Source organism: Argopecten irradians, chromosome 3 (assembly GCF_041381155.1).
Source record: "Argopecten irradians isolate NY chromosome 3, Ai_NY, whole genome shotgun sequence".
NCBI classification, from domain to species: domain Eukaryota; kingdom Metazoa; phylum Mollusca; class Bivalvia; order Pectinida; family Pectinidae; genus Argopecten; species Argopecten irradians.
Window position 1 is genome coordinate 40,495,148 of NC_091136.1, and position 23,471 is coordinate 40,518,618.

A 23,471-nucleotide genomic window follows, 5' to 3' on the forward strand; every position below is an offset into this window, starting at 1 on the left:
TTCATGGTTTAGGTTCTTAGAAGAACCTTTATTTGAGATACATATATCATTAATTGAAGAATCTAACTTAAATGGAGACTCTAATGTTGTACTTGACCGTTACCACATTGATATTGTAGCGTTTAGTGTACAGACACCGGGTATATGGTGTTTCCAGTCCGGGTCCGGGTATGGGGTACACAATATCCACACAAACGTGTTTAACCTAGATTTCAGTGGACAGGCAAAACGACATCGGTGATATCTGACTGCATTTTCCACGTTCATAGTGAAATAAAGGTATGTTAATATATTATTTCGTGTTTGAAGTTGTGTTTTCCATGTCGAAAATTTATTTAAGAATATATTGGTATTAAATATGTACATATTTATCAATGTTTGACGGAATTCGGGCTACTTTTGTAGAGGCAGGTGTACCTCTTCCAAGCGAGCCGTTGGTTCCCTTGTCCTTTTATATAGTATATAGTACACATGTATACACAGCAGACTTTCTCACAACCTACGTTACAAGTCCCTGTGGTTATAACCATGGTTTAACGCATACCTGATTATTAAGCTGATTAATGAACAATTAATTCACTTCAATCGGCTTAAGATGCATACATATAAAAAAAAATTGTATTTTCCAAAAAAAAAAAAAAAAAAACCCACACGAATTAAACCGTTTTCAATAATTATATGAGACCGCTTGCTTCACTCTGGGGATGAATGCCCCGGCTGTGGGCGATGTCTGTTGATTGGTCGGCCTACAGCTCTACTTAACGGAGGTACTACACATACACACACATACACACACCGCCGCCACCACCACAGCAAGCCAGGGATATAACACAGGAAAATACATAGAGAAAATGGAAAGTGAAAGTTGGCACTGAGAGGCAGTGTCTGTTAACCGAACATTGAACGATCTAAAAATAACGAAGAGAGCACGGTACATTGTAAGTATACAGTATTGATATTCATCATAAATGTACCATTTGTATTTCAAAAATGATGGATTCAGTGAAAATGAATTAAAGTGTTTTGAATCATTCTGAGATAGAATTATCAAAACTACTCACGTTCTCAGCCTACACTACGATGCAGTCTGATAAACGGATGGGTACTACGTAACACTGTACATGAACATTTCATACAGTTCGTCCTTCTAGAACTTGTCAGAACTTGGGATAACTATGCTAATTCAAATGTGTCGCGAATAATTTTATAAAGCAGATATAAATGCACCTCAATTGTCAGTTAAATACGTTCGAGCTATATATAAATAGAAAGTGGTTGATCACTAGACATAAAATATTTTACAAATCACTAAACACAAAGTATCATTTGGGTACTTATATTCAATGTTTAAATTAGATGAAACGAATCAGATTAATTTTATAGTAACATTATACATTCCATTATCATCATTCCTGATAAAGGAAGTCAAATGTTTGATTGTACAATGTAGCACTGATTACCGAAGTACTAGGTAAGATAAAATTCCTAGTTGACTCATGCGGGCAACATCGGTAGAACGGAGGACTTTGACATTTGTGTTGGTTTACATATATTTCCTATGTTTGAAATATGCATTTACAAATGTATGTCATTTTGACTCATCGAGGATTATTCTTCTATTCATTTTTGTACATTTAATACGCTATATAAAAAACAGCAAAATGCATTTGTATCTAGATTTGTATTTATAACTAACAAATCACGATACATGTTTTTCCTTTAATATTCAGCTATGAACAGTATAAAAGGCAGCTAGCCAACAGACCAACTTACCGATCAAGCTGACCAACCCACACCTAAATCGACCATGTCTGACGTATCATTTAAGCCCACCCTAGACGGATATACTGGAGAGGAGCACCCGGAAGTCTATGACACCAGGGCCATTCCTAAAACTACAGCCGAACCAAAAGTGGGACAACTGTCGCAGGAAGATGTCCGGAAGTTCTTTGAAGACGTATATTTTCATTTTCCTTCATTATGAAATTGTTCGTTATCTCATTTTGTTATTATCAGTATCATTTCAAATAATAACGGGAAACATTCAAACAAAACCATGATCACAGCTTGTTTGATATTTTCAACAGCGAATCTATTTTTACAATATCTGCAGGGATACGTACTTGTAAAGGATGTATTTTCCAACGAGAAGCTGGAGGCCTGCAAGAACGCTATCAACCAAATGGCGGATGACTTAGCTCAAAAATTGTATAAGGCAGGGAAGATAACCGGTAATGTACTCCATCAAAGTTTGCATACACATCCCAATTTCCCAACCAGCATATGCCTTTCCGCTATGTGTATTAGCGTATATAGGTATATTCCTATTTTCCATAAAGGTATGGTCATCAGCGAATCACGATATTGATATAATAGTTTTGAAATTAGTTTGAATATGATGACTAGTATCGTATCTACTGAATGACGCAGATTTAATCTTCCATGGAACCAGTATTTCCATTGTTTGAAACGGTAATGTCAGTGAATAATGATGCTTACTCAATGTATACATGTTGTTTCTAACCCTCGATGGTGATTTTAAAAACAAAAATCTTGATAGTTAATTTTCTGCATATGTATATGAATGTTAATTTTGTATTTTACAGATTTATGTTCAGATTCCGGCTTTTCTGATCGACTTATCAAACTGGAAAAGCAGTTCCCTGGAGCTAATGTTCTCTTCATAAAGCAGGCCAAAATGACGCAGGTAAAGATCTATGTTATTCCAGCTTCAATTTTGTTAGTTCGCCTCTCTTCACTTTAAGTAGCTCAAACATATCATATCCCATTCTGGTTATCACTTTATTTGTTTGAAACTCATAACTGTTGCTGATATATGTTAAAGAGTTAAAATGAGAATCTTATCAATATATACATGAAATGGGATTGTTTCTCATATTTTAGTAAATGTTATTTCACAATAATCATTTTGTCTCTACATAAAGAAAAAAATCATCAATGAGAAAGAATATTCTATGTTGTAAAACCAGGAGAACTGTAGATCCATTTCGTAATCCAGTTATGGCCAGCCATTAGTAATTTATGTTACGCTGTACTTTGAGAAACCATTTCGGTCACTAATCGATGAGGTCACAAACAATTGACATAGAAAGTTATTTCGTCGTAATATTTACAATGAAGTGTTTTTCATGAATAAAGTATTCATCATTTAAGAACAACAGGTTTATTGGGGGAAATCCATATATTTTCAATACTGTATTAGTCTTACTGTTTTTCTTCAACAAAAAAAATGCTTGTGAAATCCTCAAAAAATGCACATAACTAAACAAAGTATTATATTTCATTTTAGGCGTTCAGGGATCTCTGGACTGATGACGCCTTACTCAACATAATAGAACAGTTGATAGGTCCTGACATAGCAGGTAGTCCAGTGTGGAACCTTCGGGCTAAGGTACCAAGAGATGAGGCTACAACAGTTCCGTGGCATCAAGGTATCAACCAATTAAAATCCCTTAAACCCTGTGAAATTGAAATTTGGGACAAGTTTTGCATCTTCTTAAGTGTTACATGAAAACACGATAGTGTGCTTCCTTCGATATGAAGATTTAGTTGGGGAAATGCCATAATTGCTGATTTATAATGTTTCTCGACGTATATAAAGCAGCTAAATGTTAAGCTTAACTCATGCATCTTAAACATACAGCAAGAATACTAGTATTTGCTATTTTGGTACATAAGGGTTTAAGAGTTATCTCCCTTAATTGTCAATATTGGCTTGTTAGAGTTATTCCCCTTAGTAAATCGGGCGTCCCCTTTTCGCATTTTGGTCAATTATATTGTGGGATGCTGAAACCCCTCTCATCAGTAAGCCATATTGGATTTTAAAGAGAAGAACTCAATTTTAACACTTTTTATTCAGACTTTTTTTTTCACAAAAATTAATAGTCCTTTAGAGTCAAGATTTTTTTATAAAGATAAAGAAACATAAAGAAACGTTTTGCGGTAGAAAGACTGATACTGTGGGGAATACATTTCAAGTCTTTGTGGCACTTTTTGGTAGCCCCACATTGGCCCCCTTTTGTAATATGTATATTTTAAAAAACTTGTACCATGTGTTTTGATTATATTGGGTTTTTTTGTGTTGAATATATATATTAATAAATTCTAAGTCAGCCTAACTTTGGTTGGCCATTTTCATTATTTTCATTCATATTTATCGTTGTGTTATTCTTGCGACAGTGTGTAGATGCATAAAAACAGATAAGATCATTTAATGACTAATTCCCATCTATGTGTGCGGGGGAGACATTCGGTATTCTTTTGTCGTGTTCCCTTGCTCTCTTGACAATATTGTGCTATTTCACTGAAGCAAAGTATAAAATGCATCGAAAAACACACTCCTCTATCCGGTCAAATTATAATGACAAAGGGACACTGAACTCGTCAACCTACTCATGTTATGTTGCACGTTAAGCTGGAGCAATAACTGGCATTTCATAGTCTACGGTGGTTCTCGTCCAGGTTCCAGAGCCGAAATCCTTGCTCACATGGACGATTCCTCAACTCAAAGACTTACAGTGAATTACTATCTAGTACGGTGGCTTAAGGGACACATATACTGAGAATTCAAACTTAAACGCTATTTATGGTATGCAAAGTGTTCAATTCTGACATCCTACTTTCAGGTAACTGGAAAAAATATACAATAGTGTTATCAATACTGTTTCATATTCTGTTATAAACCCCGTAAACAATATTGAATGGTTTATGGCCTGTTTGCATAATTTCCAGACAATGGTTACTTCGACACCGACAGTTATCGTGTACTTGTGCCAACGGCCTGGATACCGTTTGTGGATGCTACAGAAACTAACGGTTGTCTCCAGGTAAGTTAGCAGTACACTTAATGACGAAGACAACATAAAAGCCGGCACCTTCTAGCAACATTAGTCAGACTTGAAAGCGTGTTAGAAAAGCAAGAATTGTCTGTACATATTAGAAATGTTAATCATTGGAACAGAAGCACAGACTTGGATATGACAGTCAATGCTGGTAATCGGTCAGAATATATTACAGATCGCTGAGTGTATCAAAACAAATTAAAAAAAACCGAGAATAAAATGAGATTGTTTTTAATTTTCTACTTTTTTTGCTGTACTTCATTAACAGATTATGACAGGTGGTCACAAATCCGGGAAGGTAGCAACACACCAGTGTTGTCATGGCGGCACGTGGTATGTCATGTTGGAGGAGGAAGAGATGGAGAAAACATTAGGTAATAACCTTCATCATCCATAAAATTTAATAATTATCCTGAAAAGAAGATAACAAATCAGTAATGTAGCGTGTGATCAATACTATCCGACTAGATCGTACTGATACATAACACTCTTCTGATGCTTCCTGAATCTGATAAATCAGTTGTTACATTTAATATACTCTTACATTTGAAACAGACTCAACAGTCGTGAAATCATTGTATTGTTTCCATGATAACCATAGACAATTCTAATCTTGTTTTCATCTTGCTGTAGTGAAAATATTTTAAACACCAGTCAGATTACCTCAAGTTGTCATTAAGTTAAGTGATACAATAAACAACGTCAGCTATATAATTATGTTTCCGATAAAACACATCATTTCCTCAGCTAGAAAAAATATTTATCAGTTATGGACCATTGTTGAGGTCAATCCTGGTAGAATAAAATAATGACCAAGGCCGCTGTAACACCATATAAAATACACAAATGTACCTAGACAATATCTGTTCAAATAAACATAAGTTTATATATGTCGAGATAAGCTGATATGTATATCAGCATGCATATGCCGTATCTTTGGAAATAACCCTGTCGATTTTGCCATTTCTCCCGCTGAAAGTTATCGATGCATTTGTTATATCATGATGCTTTGTTCCGTTTAAGGTATAGACGTAAAGAAGGACCTCCGGACATGTCCTGTACCATTCGGAAGCATGCTCTTGTTCAATAATCTCATTCCACACAGAAGGTATCTTTTAAATGATAATAAAAACAATTATACTTATGTGATTTTCCGTAAAATATTTTCAATACAAGGTATGGTAAATCCGACGTCTGTGCCAGTGGTTCAGTACCCATTCAGAAGTCTGTGCCAGTAGTTCTGTACCCATTCAGAAGTCTGTGCCAGTGGTTCAGTACCCATTCAGAAGTCTGTGCCAGTGGTTCAGTACCCATTCAGAAGTCTGTGCCAGTGGTTCTGTACCCATTCAGAAGTCTGTGCCAGTGGTTCTGTACCCATTCAGAAGTCTGTGCCAGTGGTTCAGTACCCATTCAGAAGTCTGTGCCAGTGGTTCTGTACCCATTCAGAAGTCTGTGCCAGTGGTTCAGTACCCATTCAGAAGTCTGTGCCAGTGGTTCAGTACCCATTCAGAAGTCTGTGCCAGTGGTTCAGTACCCATTCAGAAGTCTGTGCTAGTGGTTCAGTACCCATTCAGAAGTCTGTGCCAGTGGTTCTGTACCCATTCAGAAGTCTGTGCAAGTGGTTCTGTACCCATTCAGAAGTCAGTGCCAGTGGTTCAGTACCCATTCAGATTTTGCTACCTATTAATCATGATTAAATCTTTTTAGTACCACGTACAGTGTTGCCCATATTCCGCCGAAAATAAAACTATATATATGTAGCAAAGATCCATTTACTCTTTTTAACAATTTTAGAGATCTGACACTTCAAAAGTATATATAGGTGCCGTAATTTTATACTGTCAAAACAAAAACAACCTTTTTATTAGTTATTTAGTGTCATAAGATTTTGAGAATCAAAATAATTACACTAAATAGATTTTAATTTTATAAATAAAATATTAAGGATATTTATGTCTATTGTCAATTTGTGGCCTGCAACCTCGTTTTTACAATATTGTCAGTGATATAAAGTGATTGTTTCAGACTTGGTTCTTATAAGCATAGATAAAGCATTTGAAGCAATGACAGTTACGACACATATAACGTTCAAGGGAGATAACACAGCACATATTGCTTTTACTGATAAACAACAATTTTTTACCCGACGTATGAAGTTTAGTTTGTAATATATTTTAATGATATTTGCAATAATATTGAATTCTGTAACTCTTTTTTCTCTCATATTATTCTTTTTCATCAATTGACTGTTCTTTTTATACAGTTTAGACAACATATCCGATCACATCCGTTGGAGTGTGGATCTACGCTGGCAGAGCCCAAACCATCCCTACGGATACTACAACCTCAAAGACGGGGTCGTTTTCCGGACGAAGGATGACCCTAACCATGTAGTGGACTGGGATACATTTGATGGTGTGGACAGGTTCCAGGTCACTAATGATGCTGTGACAGAGAAACCACAGGTAGACAACCAGTTTTCAATATAAATTGAAGGAAATTCTAAGATAATGTTTGGGAAGTAAAATCCCTACCAAAAAAAGATAATCACTTGTACAGCAATGTGATTGTTAGGAGGATTAAACTGATAAACAAAAAAGTGAACTGTGATAACATTCTCGGTGACCCATCAGCATGGCATGGATATGTCGGAAGTTGTCTGTCAAATCATGCATGCACCAAGGCGTCTGATAGCGTTACATTCCACATGTTACACTGCACATAGAGTGTAACGTAATCAGATGCCCTTGGCAAGCGAAAATGCAATTAGTGATACTAAAACAGATTATTAGAAAATAATGCTATAGCAATGTTTTCCCTTGTTTATTTGCACCTTGTATATAGGTTGGGTAATAGGATACGTTAATTAATCTATGATTAAATAATGTAAGATCGATTCAAAGTAAACAAAAGTCATGCAATGTTTATAAGAACCCAATTATGTAATACTTTTTATCGTCTATACATGTACTTACAATTTTTGTTTTTATAGGAAGCAAAAGAGGCTGAGTTTGATACTTCCATACAGGGACCTTGGATGAAGAAATGGGAGATCGTACATATAAATAAACACGTCCTAAAAATGCATAGTGAAGAAAAATCGGCTTAGCTTTCCTTTGATGACAAAAGACAAGATTACAATTCAAAGATAAATACATTTTCTCATGCGATTTGAGTTTAAAAGATACGAAAGTCTGGGATTTTACTGTGTACTGTTTTTTTCGACCGGGGTTGAGTATTTAGATCCACTTTGTTCCTATTCCAACGGGAACGCAGTATTGGTTATGACAGGTGCAAATACCACCACGTCCCTTTCGAAGTACATTTGAGTAAGAATAGACTTAATTACACAACATAAACGTAAAATACCTAAACCGCATCCCGTTACTGGTGTCGTTATGCAGAAATTGTATTGCTATATATTCATCCAAATTTTTTCAATATATGCTGCCATTTGTATTTATTGATATCGGAGTAATTACATATCAATAAGTTATTTACAAGAAAAATAAATAAAAATGTTATTCAGAAAAAAAATCTGCATTATCTTTCTATGCATACACATATGGTTTCAAGGGGCATAACTCTTGTATTCTACCATCCATCATACGAGAAATAGTATTGAATTATTTTTTACACACATGCCTTTTGTAACGCGATATTGCATTATGTGATAATATTAGTTGGACTTAATTTGATTTACAGGCCCACTACCTTTCCGAAACGGCTTTTAATTTTTAAACTGGGAATGTACAACGAGATCGATAATGTTATAGAGTCGCAAAAGATATTAACTTACTGTTAATACTACACGTATCATCGCCTTCTGAACAATTCAATTCAAATAAATAAAATGTTAATTTTCATAATGCGGGTCGTCTTATGTTTCCCACCGTCGTCTTAAATACCGCGCGGTAGTTGAATGTTACTGCGCCAGAAGGCAAAATAACAAAATGAATACTCACACATATCATATATTAGGCTGGATAACTGTGATAGGTGTGATAACTACATCTAAGGCCATCGATATATATATTTCATATGCTATTAATGTTTTTAGAAACCTTTAAATTTTGCTCCGAAAAGGTAGTGGGCATTTAAAGAATCGCGAACGAGCACTAATATGGACAAATACCTACGAAATCCCTCGAAGTAATGACAACATGGACTGACGTAGGAAACGGAATTTAGAAGAATTCAATAAAATATGGTTAAAATATATCCCCTTTTCATTATTTTACAATTCCTTCTTCATATGTACATTTGGACCTTAAGTCACTTATTATGGTCTAAATTTTCGTGACATATCAAAGTATGAAAATCATTTATCCATACTGGACAGCCGGTTATTTTAGTAGGGATGATTTTTTAGCGATTTCGTGGAGCATCGTTCGCAAAATATTGAGAAATTGTTGACTTACATGTATATATGCCAAATCGCGAAAATAATTCGTTTTACCTAAATTCGCGGTTTGTTTTACCTACGTAAATACCTGGCAATGCAGTATTATATAACGTCTCATTAGATCCTCAATCAGCCCCATAGAGACCCAGTGAGTAGTATCAGTGCGAACTAGCTTCCATTCCTCTTGTAAAAGGGTTTTATTCTCAAACGCTGAAATAGAATGTCCCAGTATATATATATTGCAAACCATCAAAGAGACAAAACAGAACAACACAAATATTAAAGCATCTATTTTCTTTTTTTATTTATTCATATATTCAATTTATTCTGACTCGTTTTAAAATAACACAATTAAAATAAAATTCCATGTGTTGCACATGTATATATATTTATGTATATATAGTCAACAATATGATCCGTAACGTCCTATAAATTCTGTTCTCTCTAATTCGTGAATCCAGTGTACAGTATAATGTTGATATATTTACATAGTTTATCCGATATTCCCAGTACAATGCGATAAGATAAGACACAAATAGGCATATGATGATGCACCGGTAAATATTGAGCGACGTAATATTATATATAAATTTAAATATGAAAATTGTCCAAACTCCGTTGTTAAAAAGCATTGTACAGATATTAAATAATCAGGATCTATCCAATATTGACATTCTCCTATAACAATATTAATTTCATATTCGGGCCCGTCACGTTTAAACAATCTGTTAATGGTCAAACTCACTCATGTGTTCAAGGTTTCGAGAGAAAAGAAAGTACATCCGATAAATGCTCACTACGATTACAAACTGAAGTTGCATAATTAAGTAAAAATAATACTTCTCATTCTTTATATAGTACATTGTATATAGTATACATTATTGCCTTTCCTGCGTCGTACAATCGTCATACAATACATCTCCGTAACAAAACAGTGTATAATGGTGGTCTTATCAACATCAAAAGGTGGATTATATAGTAAACTGATATGAAACAACGAATTATTTCCATGATGCACGTGTAATTATAACAAATTTCATCGGTTTTGGAGAAGGAGCTGTATTTACCTCATGATGCATACAGATTGATGACGGCAAGATAAATGCAACATACATGTACTTAACTCAACATTTTGTATAAAAACGTAAAAACAACAGTGAAAGCATCCTAAACTTGAAAAATTGATAGGGTAAAAATCTTTACAACAAAACAGATTGAAATTCTCATCCATCATATTGTAAATAGTGTGATGTAAGTTTTTATTTTTTTTTTAATTTTTACAAATTACAACATTTTCAAAATATTGTAAGCCACAAAATGTATTTATGAAAAGTATGTATTATAATAATTGAAGTAGATTATCAAGTATGATTAAACAATACACGTGTAATAACATTCCTTTGTAAGAAAATTTCGGAGAAACAATATAATGTCCTAGGATGTTAAAGTTCATTCATCATGAAGGGTGCTTCAGTATTAATATGTATAAAAAGTACGCTCGTGACTCATATCCGATGATATTCACAAAAATCAGACTCTCAAACTCAATAGCTTACCACTTGAAATTTGTGACATTGCTCTTTTACAATGGAGGGAAGAACTGTTAAGACTTTTAAGGATTCGTTAGAACGCCCATGGCAACTATTTATGAATTGGCATGCTTATAAAATATTCCATTAATCTATGTTTCAGAGATGTTTGCAAATGTATTCGTTGTTAGGTAGATGTGTGAAGACGAGTGGCATTCCTATCAAATGGTTTATACAGAAAGTATGCGGTATGTTTTTATAATGTATTTGATTGGACATTATACTCATACATTTTCAACATCCTGCAGGCAACATAGGTCGGCATCCTCTTTAAGAATGATAGGAGCATGTCTATTTTATCTCAACACAAAATAATACACATTAATACACATCTCATTTATAAACACTTCTCTATATATTATTCCTTCATTCATATGCCTTATAACGTGATAATACAGAAATATTACTATAGCAACTGACCAAGTTACTAGAGGTAAATGTGATTTTCTTGACTATCAATCTGGAGTAACATATGTTTCAGCTCTTGTTTATACTAAAGTCTAAGCAGATGATATTTTACTTACGCTGTCCCGTGCAAAAAAAAAAAAATAATAAAAAAACACAAAAAAAAATTCTTCATATAAGCTACCTCTAACTTGTATGCATGATGACATTGTTGAAATACACATAAGACTACTTAACACGACCTTATGTTGAGGTTTAGTCTGATTTATAGACGTAATTAATGGTTTATAATGCGAAGAGGTAATCATCATGATGTAACTTTAACTTTTGATTTCAGACATTACTTTCTGTGAAAATAATTGCGACAATATGGAAAACAATAATTTTGCTATGTTTGTAAATATTTATATTTTGATTTAAAACAGTAAAATCGGTATGCTTTTTAGCGAAAATATATGATCAAACGATCAAATAGGATGTACTATCTGAAAAACAAAAACCTCATGCTAATCAACTGATAGGTAAGTTTTGCCTTGAACACTTCGTAACATACCATAAATGACACACGTGCAATGTCACGATAAAAACTCCATGATAGCGCCAAAACAGGAGAATCGTTTTTCTGCTTCATAGACGACAATGTTATTCGTTATAATGTCGAACTAATGAACAGTCCAACTCGTGGACATTAGCATACATCAGTATGTGCTATAGTGTTACCAGAAGTTAACCAAGAGCAGAATATCTTGTACAATAAAATTCGACACGTATACATGGTAAATAGATTATTGTCTTAAAGGATAAAACGCGGTATCTCATCAAACAATAAAAATGAAAATGATTTTGGAAGAAAATAAAATGTAAAAGTAATACTACGAAATCATGGAGACTACTTTCTCCTTGGACTAGAATGACTTCTTCCTACAACAGTGCGACGCCCAAAAATAACTAAGGCTCGTTGAATTGATTTGTGGTGAGAGATTCAGATCTTAGATGCGAGGATGTCGGGAACAGGTGCATACACAATTTTAAAACTAGTCTCGTCATTTTAGCCTTCATACATTTGTTCTTTGTACTACATTATAAGATATGTTCCACTAGGCATGTAGTAACAGGTTCTCGATGTTTTGATATTATTTTTTTTTATCAAAACTTGAACACGGAATTTCATATAAAGTAACCATAAATCAAAACAAAGTTTCACTATTCAGCTGAAATATGTTTGAAGAATTAAGACAACGTGTAAAATAGTTCATAAATTCATTGCGTCGCTGTCCACATTTTGACGTCATATCACTAGTTGCATTTGTATTAATAGTATATTTTCTGTACATGGTTAAATCATCATAATTGATAAATTCAAATTTCTTAATCGTGAAATTTCAATAAAAAGCTCACTTTTATTTAGAGAGAAAGCACCAAATGGATTATAAGAATATAAGCCAGTACCCTTTTTTCCAAATATATTGTATCTGAATAGTTCTAGTATAAGTAGCTTCTGGACAAAGAGGATGGATATACATGTATTATACATATCAATATAAAAATGTTGACAGAATTCCAGGTTATAAAAATATATCGCATATTAATGACTGCTTGATTCCGCTGTCCGGGTTAAAAATAAAACGCATTTTAGCTCTTCATCATTGTGTTGAAAACAAAACTTTCAGATAACTTCAAGGATACATATTTTACCTGCATTGGCTAGTAACAGTTTAACGAACCTCAATGAATCATGGTTTCTAGTGAAAGAAAATAGGCTAAGTCCCTTGATCAAAAATATAGACTTAAAAGGATTGTTACAGCTAAATGTACATCGAAGGAGACCCTTTTCTGTTAAGTCATTGAAAGAGCAACTAACAACATATACATGTCTTTTCTCCCAAACCATCGCTATTTAAGCACAAAGTATTACTTCTGTTTCCATAACATCATATCATTGAATGTACTCAGAAGCAAGGAGTAGTTTAGAAGTTTTTGAGTAGTTTCAATTTTGTTCAATCCTACTTACATACGCAACATAGACAGAAAAGGTTCATGTCTGTTCAAAATTATTCCAGGGTTGCTTCAAGAAATAACCTTGGGCCTTTCAATATGCAAATTTAATGTAACTTTCGACTTTGTAGACGTAAACAACGGTTTTAGCTTTTTTCTTCCAATACTTTAACACTGAAGAGACCATTTCTGGCACCTTCTGTCACTCTTGAATACTGCTTCTCTTTAAAGTTAGCACCAAAGTTACATGAATTCTTGAAATCAATATAAACAAACCTATATTTACTTCAGCACCACCATGGCCAGAACAGTTGAAGTTACATTATTTAGGTACGTAGGAATGGCTGTTATTGCACACATCAGTCAATTAATGAGGAATGATTTAGTGTCTAGAAAGGTCGGTTCTGCATATTCAACAATATTACAATTAAAAAGTTATGGTACACAGGTCTATCCGAACACCAACATTTGAATACTTGTAAGATAATATTTAGGTGATTCAAATAAGCGTGAACACATCGTTGACATTTCATCCGAAGTTTCTTCTGGTGGATATCAATGTAATGGCAATTCCTGACTAATCTAAATATGTGTACATCTTATTAATTATGCTGATGTTCGCGCTACGCTTGTGCTATAGTAGCATATAGAATTATCTGCAACTCTTAATACTAGTACATATGACTATTATGCTGAAATCCCGTAATCCTGATAGACAAGCTGTATATCCGGATCATTAAAACCTCCCTTCGAACCAACCTGTAGGCGCGGCTATATCGCCAGCAATGGACACTGTCAACAATCACTACCCTACCACTGCTGACGTCATACACAACCTTCCTCACTGATCATCGTCCAGTTGCAGATGACTTCATTAATGACCATCATCCGGTCGCCAGCTGAATATCGTGATGGCAAGCCTCTTTGGTCTCTCTCTTTGACCTCCAGTGGTCAAATAGTGTATATCCGGTTATAACTGACCAGTCTCCCTGACCCACTGACCTAGGGCTAAACATTCCATAATAATTTACAAACCACCTCACATATTCACAATATTACACACTTGAGGCGTCGTTTCTTAGGAGGCCGTCTCCGCTTTTTGGGATCCAGAACTGCAATCATAGCTTCGTCGAACACGTCTTTCAGTCCTTGTCTTGTTAACGCGGAACACTCAACGTAACAATCAGCGTCCACTTTCTTGGCGAATCGTTGACCTTCCTCTAAGGTGACCGGTTTCTGTCTCCGTTTTTGGAGCTTTTGTTTGATTTCCTCATCTTCTCTCAAGTCTACTTGTGTGCCGACAATGAGATAGGCAGCCGGTGGTAATGTTTGTAAAATTTCGGGGAGCCATTTCAGTTCGATATTTCTCAATGATTCTGGCATCACTACAGAAAAAGCTAGCAGGAACACGTGTGTTCCAGGGTAAGCTAGTCTACGGAGGCCTTCATACTCTTCCTGTATGAAAATAAAAACAACAATGTATTATGTATTACAATATGTTCAGGTCTGTATTAGAAACATGACCTCTAGTTCGTGCTAACCTTCGGAGATATCTGTATGTCCATACTAAGGAGAAAATGCTTTCAATTCATTGAAATCAATTTCTAGTAGTGGATACTCTTTTAACATTACAAAATGTAACAGTACACTTCTATAACCTCGATTCCCTTAGGGAAGCCAAACACTCATTACATACAACTATTTTAACAATGGGTGATCTTAAACTTGGGAAGCTTATTATCGTGGTAGCCTTCAGGAACTTCGTAACTCCGACTATACATACAACACAAGATATTATCAAATGTCCAAAAAGGCAGAATCAAGAATGTCTGTGAATTTAAGAAGAGACACCTGTAAATTCAGCAGTATTTTCACATTTACACGAAGGAGTATAGTTAACCAATGTAATGATAGTTTGTCAGGGAAGACTACAATACATTTAAGTCAGTTTTTTTGTGTGTTCAGGTCTCTCACCTGTCCCGCAGTGTCAAAAAGTCCCAGTTGGTACTGTTGGTCTTTTATGGCAACCGTTACTGAAAGAAATAAACACTTTGTAATTATTGATTGTTATACGCTTGTGAATAATATAATTGTATAATCAATGCCTGTTGTTTAGTCATTTTTCGTCTTTGAAATAAAATATGATGAAATCGTGCTTTTGATAGCTGTCTCATATTGAACATTACACTTTCTATTTATCTTCAGTGTTATCACCAAAATAATGTGTTTTATCGCCATAACGAATAAAAGATATAAATGCTGCCAGTTCCACAATGTAAAGATAATATTACCATCAATATCACTGTAATGACAAGTCGATATCTCTATACTTCCAATATGTTATATCCTATTGTTCGAGCAATATATATTTAGACAAATAATAAGTTCATACGCCACAGTATGAAATAAAGTTTTATTGAAAAAGAACATCTCACAAATTCAAAATTACAATGTCCTAAAAGTTAAAGAGTTCTAGACCGCTTAATAGGCATAAAATATCGTAACATAGTCCGGAATGATCATTTGGGAGAAAAACACCAAAGACGCGTTATGAAACATCCACCCAGGCCATCTGTCACCCAAGTAAGGTTTGTAACGCAGAAGGCGACTAAATTGTGAATCATTACTTTATCTCCGCTGTCCTTTGAAATATCGTTCTTCTTCCAATCACGTTTTAGTTTGGTCAAGTATTTAACTTGTTGTTATTACGTTAATAAAACAAACGCACTCATACGAAAAGGGTTTTGATTCTGCCACCTGTCTTAGACATAACAGTAAGTTTTTGGGGTTCCACTGTGATCTGTTAAATACTCATAACGGTGATGGCATTAAATTTGACCAATGCTGCTGTATGTCATTTCGCTTATTTAATCAACCATTCTCTATGTATGTTTAGAGAATTTTTAAAATCCAGTACTATCCTGATCGGACTTTCAGTATGTGTTGGGCCAGCAATTCGCGTATTATGCCTTGTCTAGAAATGTTACAGTCTTTCTTTTCTTGATAGTGCGCTTAATTTTGAAGACTACGATATTTGAATTATTGCCTACTATAAAGTGTTACCTAAATGATTGACACTATCTAAGATTACGACCTAGTAAACCCACTCACTGAAACAGGCAAACCAGTCGTCCCACTCTATTATTGCAGAGTAGCGGCTGGCTGTGTTATAGACATGTATCACATAACTTTTCTAACAGAAGCGATCATTCTACTAAAGATGAAACATGTGGTGGTATTATAGGAATCATAGGAACTGTCATTTTCAAACAGAGGAAAAATAAAATAATATCTATCCCAAATTTAGTCGCCTTTACGATCATGAAGTCGCACTCTTCCTACAAGAACACCTAGAAACGAACTGTTTCAACATCCATTTGGTTAACTTTTATCACAAATCTGAAAAGGAAAAATGTTAATTCGCAATGGCAGTATATTTCGTTATTGCACATATGATCTTCGTCGTAGATATAGGTCTAATATTCACCCATATTTCCGCACGAAAATAATGGAATTTTCGAGACTCTTGTCAGTTCGCCGCCAGCCTCTTAGAGTACACAATATAGGTTGTGTTGAGAACGGATCTAGTTAAGGCCCAGGCTACCTTACAGCCAAAACTTATCAGTTTAAAGAATGCTTCTCATTTTATCGCAGTAGATTTACGGTGTTCCGCGCCAAGCGATGCTGAATATTGATATGAAATTCCCTAATGACGTAACAAGTATCAAATGTCTAATCCGCAAATAACATTTTTTTTTACCTTACATTCAATTAAAGCCTGGAAAACAAATAAAAATACCTGAACTGGTGTACAGCATGTCTAACGCTACACGCTACATCAGTACACCCTGTCTGATATAACAACATTGGTTTTCTGTAGTTATTCTAACTCAGCCACCAGCTGTTGGCACGCGACCTCCTAAGTGGGGGAAAGGTTTCAATTTCAGGTGGCGGTGTATGCGGCACGTGTAAGACGTAAGGAACACGTGATTTAATGTTGATGGAGCAGCAGCTAAGGCGGTAACAGGTGGCTTGCTTGTAAGATGGGTCCATAATGGCTCAAAGTGTAGGCGGTACGAGTTCGAGCTCAAGGTTTAAGAAAACATGCAGTGGATATGACATTCGTGTTTTAATCAACAAATCAATAAGAAATCTAATCTATTTGAATATTAGCACAACCTTACTTAAGTCCACACATCTCAATAGCATGTGTGCATGAGAGGAGGAAGATAAATGGAATGTTGTCTAAATTAGCTCTTACATTAGCTGTGATGTTACCTATTCTCACTCCGTTTCCTAAAGGATTTATGAGTTTACACAAATTCTTCGCCTAGCGACATCAACTGAAAACGTCATTTCATCATAGTATACACATACATGTAATTATGTTTCGCTCTATGGGAGAAATAACTATATACACGAAAATGATTCCATCAACTCAAGATTACAAATGAGTTTGTCCTCGTCAAGAAATTTGGAAGAAGCAATTTGAAAGGTTACATTTAATTATTAAGGGGATGCTATCAGCTCTGATCCTTTATGAAACGGGTAAGAACAGTGATCGATATCTTAATCAGACTGGGCCATTCTACAAATGTTCTCATAGATTGTCGATGTAGGCAGTGATACTGACAATATTTAACATGCCTTACGGATAATATTGATACGTCGATCAAGATATGATGTTTTACACACTTTTATATTTATATATGTATTTGTTTTATAATCAGAGAATAACAGGACTGACTGACCGGGAGATCAAAGTTGCCGACTCGTGCCAATGTAAAGAACAAGACTAACGTTGTCGCTAGGTACCATTGTTTTAACGTTGTTATTTTAGTGGTTCAAACGTCTATCAGGAAGCAATATATCAGTCATTCCAAGCACAAATTCTCAAAAACTCTATCAAAAGTTATCGTTCCTGGCACTAAACAATAGCAAGGCCCTTTAAAATGAGACTGGTCACTTTTTTTGTCTTTCTTTGTCATGAAGTGACATATTCAGTCGAGAAGCGTTTTGTGAGTAAGATAATAAATACTCACAATTTTAAAGCTGACAGCAGGCTTTCCAACAGCTTAGAGTAAGGCGTTGTCAGCCAAAGAATATTACATATTGATAATTTTCATAATTAATAGGATTTTTGTGATATACATGAATAGCAAAGGTTATTAATATCCCAAACAGTTCAATAGACTTGAGGCACAATGTAACAAAATTATGTGTTGAGATTGTAAGTGCCTGAGTGTTAGTTGTTGTAACGTTATCAGTAACACCTGGGTAAATTATAAATCGCATAATTACGCGGCCACTGGTGAAAATCGATTTTATTTTTAGATATAAGCAGACAGTTACAGACACGAGACAACATTCTACGGCGTCCTTGGTAACAAGATAATCGACCATTGTTTTCCTAATTACAACATATCTCTCCATGGCCCTGTGAACAGGCCGAATGCTTAACGAGTTTACTTCTAAGATGTGCTTGCTGTATGCATCCTAGCATGCTAAAAACCTTCACATCAGTTATCAATTTGGCTGCAACAATAAACAGATGCAACAGCGCGAGAGTTGTTTGGCAGATGGGTGATATAGTGGTATGGGAGAGCGAAGGTTAGTGAATGGAGTCAGAGTGTTGTAAGGCGAAGGTGGGAGTGGGGGAAGGTGTGAGACTGGGAATTGGGGCTATGACGTTAAGGAACGGGGACAAAGGGTAATGTTCGGGGGTGGGGGATTGGGGAATGACATATTGGGGTAGAGATATGGGACACGGAAACAATGGGTGTTGGGGTGGGGTTGTGGATCTGAAAGGGAGGGACTAGTGTATAGGGCCACAACAGAAATGCATAGAACATTTCTTATGATCATAATATCTAAGGAAGATATTGAAATGAGACATGATGTATTAGCATAAACATCTGATAATGATTTTCAATAGGAGGGACCATCAACTACGTGTATAATTGAAGGCAAAAAAGAAACAATAGCATCGAGACTTTCTTACCAAGCACATTGTGTGGCTTAATTTAGCAATCATTGGAGTAACGCATAAAAGTTAGAAATGGTTTAGTATAATTTCAATCGTGTGCACAAACACAATTTTACATGAAATTACGGTGACGTAATTCGCTGCTGTCATGTCAATGGTTTCGATAGTATAAACTTTCTGTAACGCTAAGTGCCATAAGGTCACCTTTACAAACAATAGCGATATACAAGTAGTACAGGACTCAAGTTTCTGGATAAGTCAAAGATTGTAGTATTACACGTCTCTGAGGTATAATATGGTGACGATATATCATGTGTTTATTAATTCGTCCGAGGTTTTTTAACAATAACAATATCCGTTAGTCTTAGTGTACGCCTATCCTTTAATGCATCCTATCATTGTTAGATATGCTGACTAACCTCTGACATGTGACGTAATGAAAAACATGGGAAATGATGGCATGTTAACAGGAAAAAGGCCCGACATAGAACAATAATGTATATGTGTTTAACATCATGTTATAAGCGTCCTTTATTTTTTAATGATTTGCTTTATCATTAATCTGTCAATCAAAATTATATAATGTATGTGTGATGTGTGTGACTGATGTTCTCAGGCACCTTTCAACTAAGCCATGCAGTCGCTATCCAGTTTATCGGAATGTGGTGCACATTTTCCCCGATGCCTTTATATCAAACAAAAGCTGGAGCTATGGGTCTGTCGGTAGACTTGAAAGATTGCCGAAGTTAATGGTTTGTTCCAAGTTTTCTCTCAAATAATCAGATATAATGTACAATGGGATCACGACATTTGTTTTGTATACACGATAACATTTGTTCTAACTTTTACACTAGACAGACATCAGATATAGCAATTCCCTCCCCTCCCTCGCTTTCATCTGACAGGAGCAACTATTGTTTGGCTGACGATGGCGGGGAGGGGGTGGTACGGCCCGATACATGTATACTCACCATTACCACCATAACACACGTATAGTCAATGATGGTGTAAATCGGCATTGTACTTTAAATATGTTATTACGAGTGCTTAAATACTCGGTAGAGCTGTTACTCCTAAATTTATATCTATTTTTTTTTTCATATTTTGAAGAAGATCAAAAGACAAAATGTAACAAGTTTGGAAATAAATATATCGGTTACATCCGTGCCTACACATTGAAGTGTCAATTTCTTACTGTTCCCAGTCACGCTGTAAATCTGAAGGGAGGTTTAGAGGGTATGTCATTGTAAATCTGAAGGGAGGTTTAGAGGGTATGTCATGGGTTAATAGCTGTCGGTCAGATTAGATTTGGACAAGAGGTCTTTCTAAAACGAAATGCGACTCTCTGAAAAAGTACTAAAATCTTATTTCAAAATTTTTGATAACATGTATTTGCTAATTATAGTTTGAGACGAGTGAAGTGGTAAGCTTGTAAAGGACTTATATGGTGAAAGCGAACGGTATGAGGAAACAGAGAGCGGAAGGATATGGAAGAAAGCAAACGGAAAGAAGAAAGCGAACGGAAGGAGGAAACAGAGAGCGAAAGAATATGTAAAGTGTTATTGAATCAACCTGATGATTTTTTGTACATGTGAATCATGTAATTTTGATTCATAATATAAATATGTAAACATATGTAAATAAAGCTGTGTGGCGCAGTGCCAACGTCTCGTTTGTATTGGGGTGTTAAAATGCAGTACTAACTAGTACACATAAAAATGTAGAAATACGGAAAAATCGAAAACATTAATGTTAACTGTAGTGAACATTTCACATCCAGTACACAAATTTGACAAACAATCGCTCATCATTTCTGACAGCAATTGACCTCGGATGCCTGTCATTTTAAGTGATGCTATTTAGAAGAACACAGGGACATGAGAATTAGCTTCAGCTGTTTATGTGCATTTGAGTATTCTGCATAGAACATGCTCAACAAAAATGACAACACACTGTGATCTGATATAAAAACTCTCAGAAACGTCTGAACATGTTCTTTATATAATAATACACGTATCCTCGATAATCCAGGGGTTCCGATCACTTATGATGACTTTAAAAAACAGGTAATTTTAGTTCATCAAAAGAGTCGTGTAATGGTATACTGTGGTTGACTGTGTGACCCTGAAGTTGGGCGTCGCTCTCCCTGTCGTCTTCAAAGAAAATTTTTGCAGGCCTGTGATTTGTTCAGATTAGTTCCCCTGAGCTGCCTTCAGTTTCACTATGACATAGTCCAAGGGTGTAGAGATCGTAAGTTCGTAACATCCTGAACTCATCGGGTATTATCCCGAGAATGCATCTATGTAATATCTATTTCCCGAGGAGTTCCGGATGGAGATCGTAAGTGATCGGGACCTCTGGAGTATCGAGGATGTAGTATAGGATGAGTCTATAGGTATGTTATTAGACTGTAACAATGCCCAAGTCCCTGTGCTATATAGATCAGGCCATTCACACTGTCCCTTACAACATTCCCACGAGATGGTGCTGTCCTCTACTTCCGGTCTGACTCACCGCACTCCTGTCACGTATTAATTAGTGACACTCAGGCTGGGAGTGCACTACAATACAAGTCCAACAAAACATTACAAACCCTACCAATACAAAACAAAATATTTCAAGCTGGTATTAGTCAAACTAAACCCGGACATGGAGGTAAAGTTGCACAATACATTATATCTGAAATTCAATTCCAAGAAATTTTTATCACAATGCAGTCAATTCAGTTATATTTGTATTTTCCGATAATTCTATAAAATGAACAGTCAGTTTAAATATATTCATGATAAAACTCTTACTATCATGTATATATAAGCAGTGACTACACTAGTTATGGCATTGCCACGCTAGGAAGTTAGTCATGTGTTAGCCGGTGAAAACAATTATGTATAATCTCAAATTCTCTGTAAAGTCATAAGGCATTCCTTTTAAGATAAGTCATTTAAGTTATGATAATAACTTCCCAAACCGTCAATACAATTAACCTGAACAGACAGCGCCGTGTGCAAATTTAAAATTGATTTTAAAAGAGAAGAAGGCGTCTTTGTGGAAACTAATTGCTTTCTAATTAACGAAATGCTAATATTATAGATATAAACGGCCCGGTTTAACACTACGACTGTCTAAGCCAGCTCTGACAAACTACTTGACCTCGCATGACCCCTGTGTAATGGTGTCTATTTCAATCCATCATTCCATCACTAACAATTTATCACGTCGTCTGCTCGAATACAGCAGCCGTCATGTTTTTTTTATTTTATTTTTACGCGACTATAATCATAAAGTGTTAATTAAAACAGCATCACACTTCTAAATTATTTCCAGACATAGCGTTTCAAGTATGTCCAGTTAGTTATAGAGACCTCAAGTTCAATCCTTAGGGCGTTCCAGTGGTCGAACAGGTGTATATAGATGGTCAGATAAAGTTCACTGGACATCCCGGACAAGTCCGTAGGTAAACTAATGACCAGATGAATGGCTCCTGCGGCCAAACTGTCGTTAGAGCTAATCAATCAAGAGATCATTTCATCCGTTAAAATTCGATGAGAAACGAATAACACACTTCCGGGTGCATTGAAATGAACGAGCCGTCAACCGTTAAGTGTAATGAACTCATCATACATCATAATATTTCATAACAACAATTATTTATGCACGCGGACTATGCATTTTTGTGTAAGACATCTTTTCATTTCCCCCCATTGTGTGCCTCAATATCGCACCTGATTATCAATACACAACACACCTGTGTGAGCCCCTAAGTCGACGGGACGGGTGTTGAGCTACTTACCTGCGTAATTGTCAAATACTGTCGGTACATATTCCGTGGGAAACTTGTTAGTAGCATAACTCATCAGCATACATGTCTTTCCTATGGCACCGTCCCCACAAACAACACATTTGATGAATTTCGGCCCGTCATCCGACATGGTGTTTGGCACAAGATAGCTTCATGTATACATGTAATACATATGTGTAGCACTCTCACTCCCTAAGTATGACATCATTTATCACCGCCGCAGTATCGGACCAATCAAATCGTTTTTATTTTTAAGCAGAGGAAACTCTGCCTTTTATCAGTGAAAAAGGATATCCCAGGCAGTCACCGGAAAACACCACTTTCTTGTCTTGATAAGGCATTTCGAAACGGTTGATTATTGTCTGGATATTGTATAAAACGAATAGGTCCTGACTCAGAAATAGAACATGACAATAAGAAACAATACACA

The 23,471-nt window shown here is 35.6% G+C and overlaps 2 protein-coding genes across 4 annotated transcripts; one reads left to right on the top strand and one right to left on the bottom strand.

The window, feature by feature from the left end:
- The first annotated feature begins 618 nt into the window (after positions 1-618).
- Positions 619-8,731, top strand: LOC138318589 (phytanoyl-CoA dioxygenase domain-containing protein 1 homolog). 3 transcript variants are annotated; one of them, XM_069261088.1, is made up of 10 exons: positions 627-938; positions 1,731-1,957; positions 2,114-2,231; positions 2,607-2,707; positions 3,311-3,452; positions 4,753-4,847; positions 5,131-5,236; positions 5,886-5,970; positions 7,126-7,327; positions 7,855-8,731. In XM_069261088.1, the coding sequence occupies exons 2-10, from the start codon at positions 1,808-1,810 to the stop codon at positions 7,969-7,971; spliced, it is 1,116 nt and encodes a 371-aa protein (XP_069117189.1). In that variant the 5' UTR covers positions 627-938; positions 1,731-1,807; the 3' UTR covers positions 7,972-8,731. The 3 variants fall into 3 exon arrangements, with proteins under 3 accessions (XP_069117191.1, XP_069117189.1, XP_069117190.1); XM_069261089.1 differs by lacking the exon at positions 627-938 and adding an exon at positions 1,530-1,583; XM_069261090.1 differs by lacking the exons at positions 4,753-4,847; positions 5,886-5,970 and having other exon boundaries at positions 619-938.
- Positions 8,732-9,546: 815 nt separating this feature from the next.
- Positions 9,547-23,254, bottom strand: LOC138318598 (cdc42 homolog). Its single transcript, XM_069261102.1, has 3 exons — positions 23,033-23,254; positions 15,231-15,289; positions 9,547-14,711 (listed from the first exon to the last, which is right to left on the bottom strand). The coding sequence occupies exons 1-3, from the start codon at positions 23,169-23,171 to the stop codon at positions 14,304-14,306; spliced, it is 606 nt and encodes a 201-aa protein (XP_069117203.1). The 5' UTR covers positions 23,172-23,254; the 3' UTR covers positions 9,547-14,303.
- Between the last annotated feature and the right edge of the window lie 217 nt (positions 23,255-23,471).

What these genes read in the sequence shown, in the direction of transcription:
- LOC138318589 (XM_069261088.1), top strand. Translation starts at nt 1,808, where the DNA reads ATGTCTGACGTATCATTTAAGCCCACCCTAGACGGATATACTGGAGAG. An exon ending in TCCGGAAGTTCTTTGAAGAC is followed by an intron (nt 1,958 to 2,113) that starts GTATATTTTCAT and finishes CAATATCTGCAG; the next exon opens with GGATACGTACTTGTAAAGGA. An exon ending in TAAGGCAGGGAAGATAACCG is followed by an intron (nt 2,232 to 2,606) that starts GTAATGTACTCC and finishes TGTATTTTACAG; the next exon opens with ATTTATGTTCAGATTCCGGC.
- LOC138318598 (XM_069261102.1), bottom strand. Translation starts at nt 23,171, where the DNA reads ATGTCGGATGACGGGCCGAAATTCATCAAATGTGTTGTTTGTGGGGAC. An exon ending in AGTATTTGACAATTACGCAG is followed by an intron (nt 15,290 to 23,032) that starts GTAAGTAGCTCA and finishes TATTTCTTTCAG; the next exon opens with TAACGGTTGCCATAAAAGAC. An exon ending in TTTTTGACACTGCGGGACAG is followed by an intron (nt 14,712 to 15,230) that starts GTGAGAGACCTG and finishes ATTTTCATACAG; the next exon opens with GAAGAGTATGAAGGCCTCCG.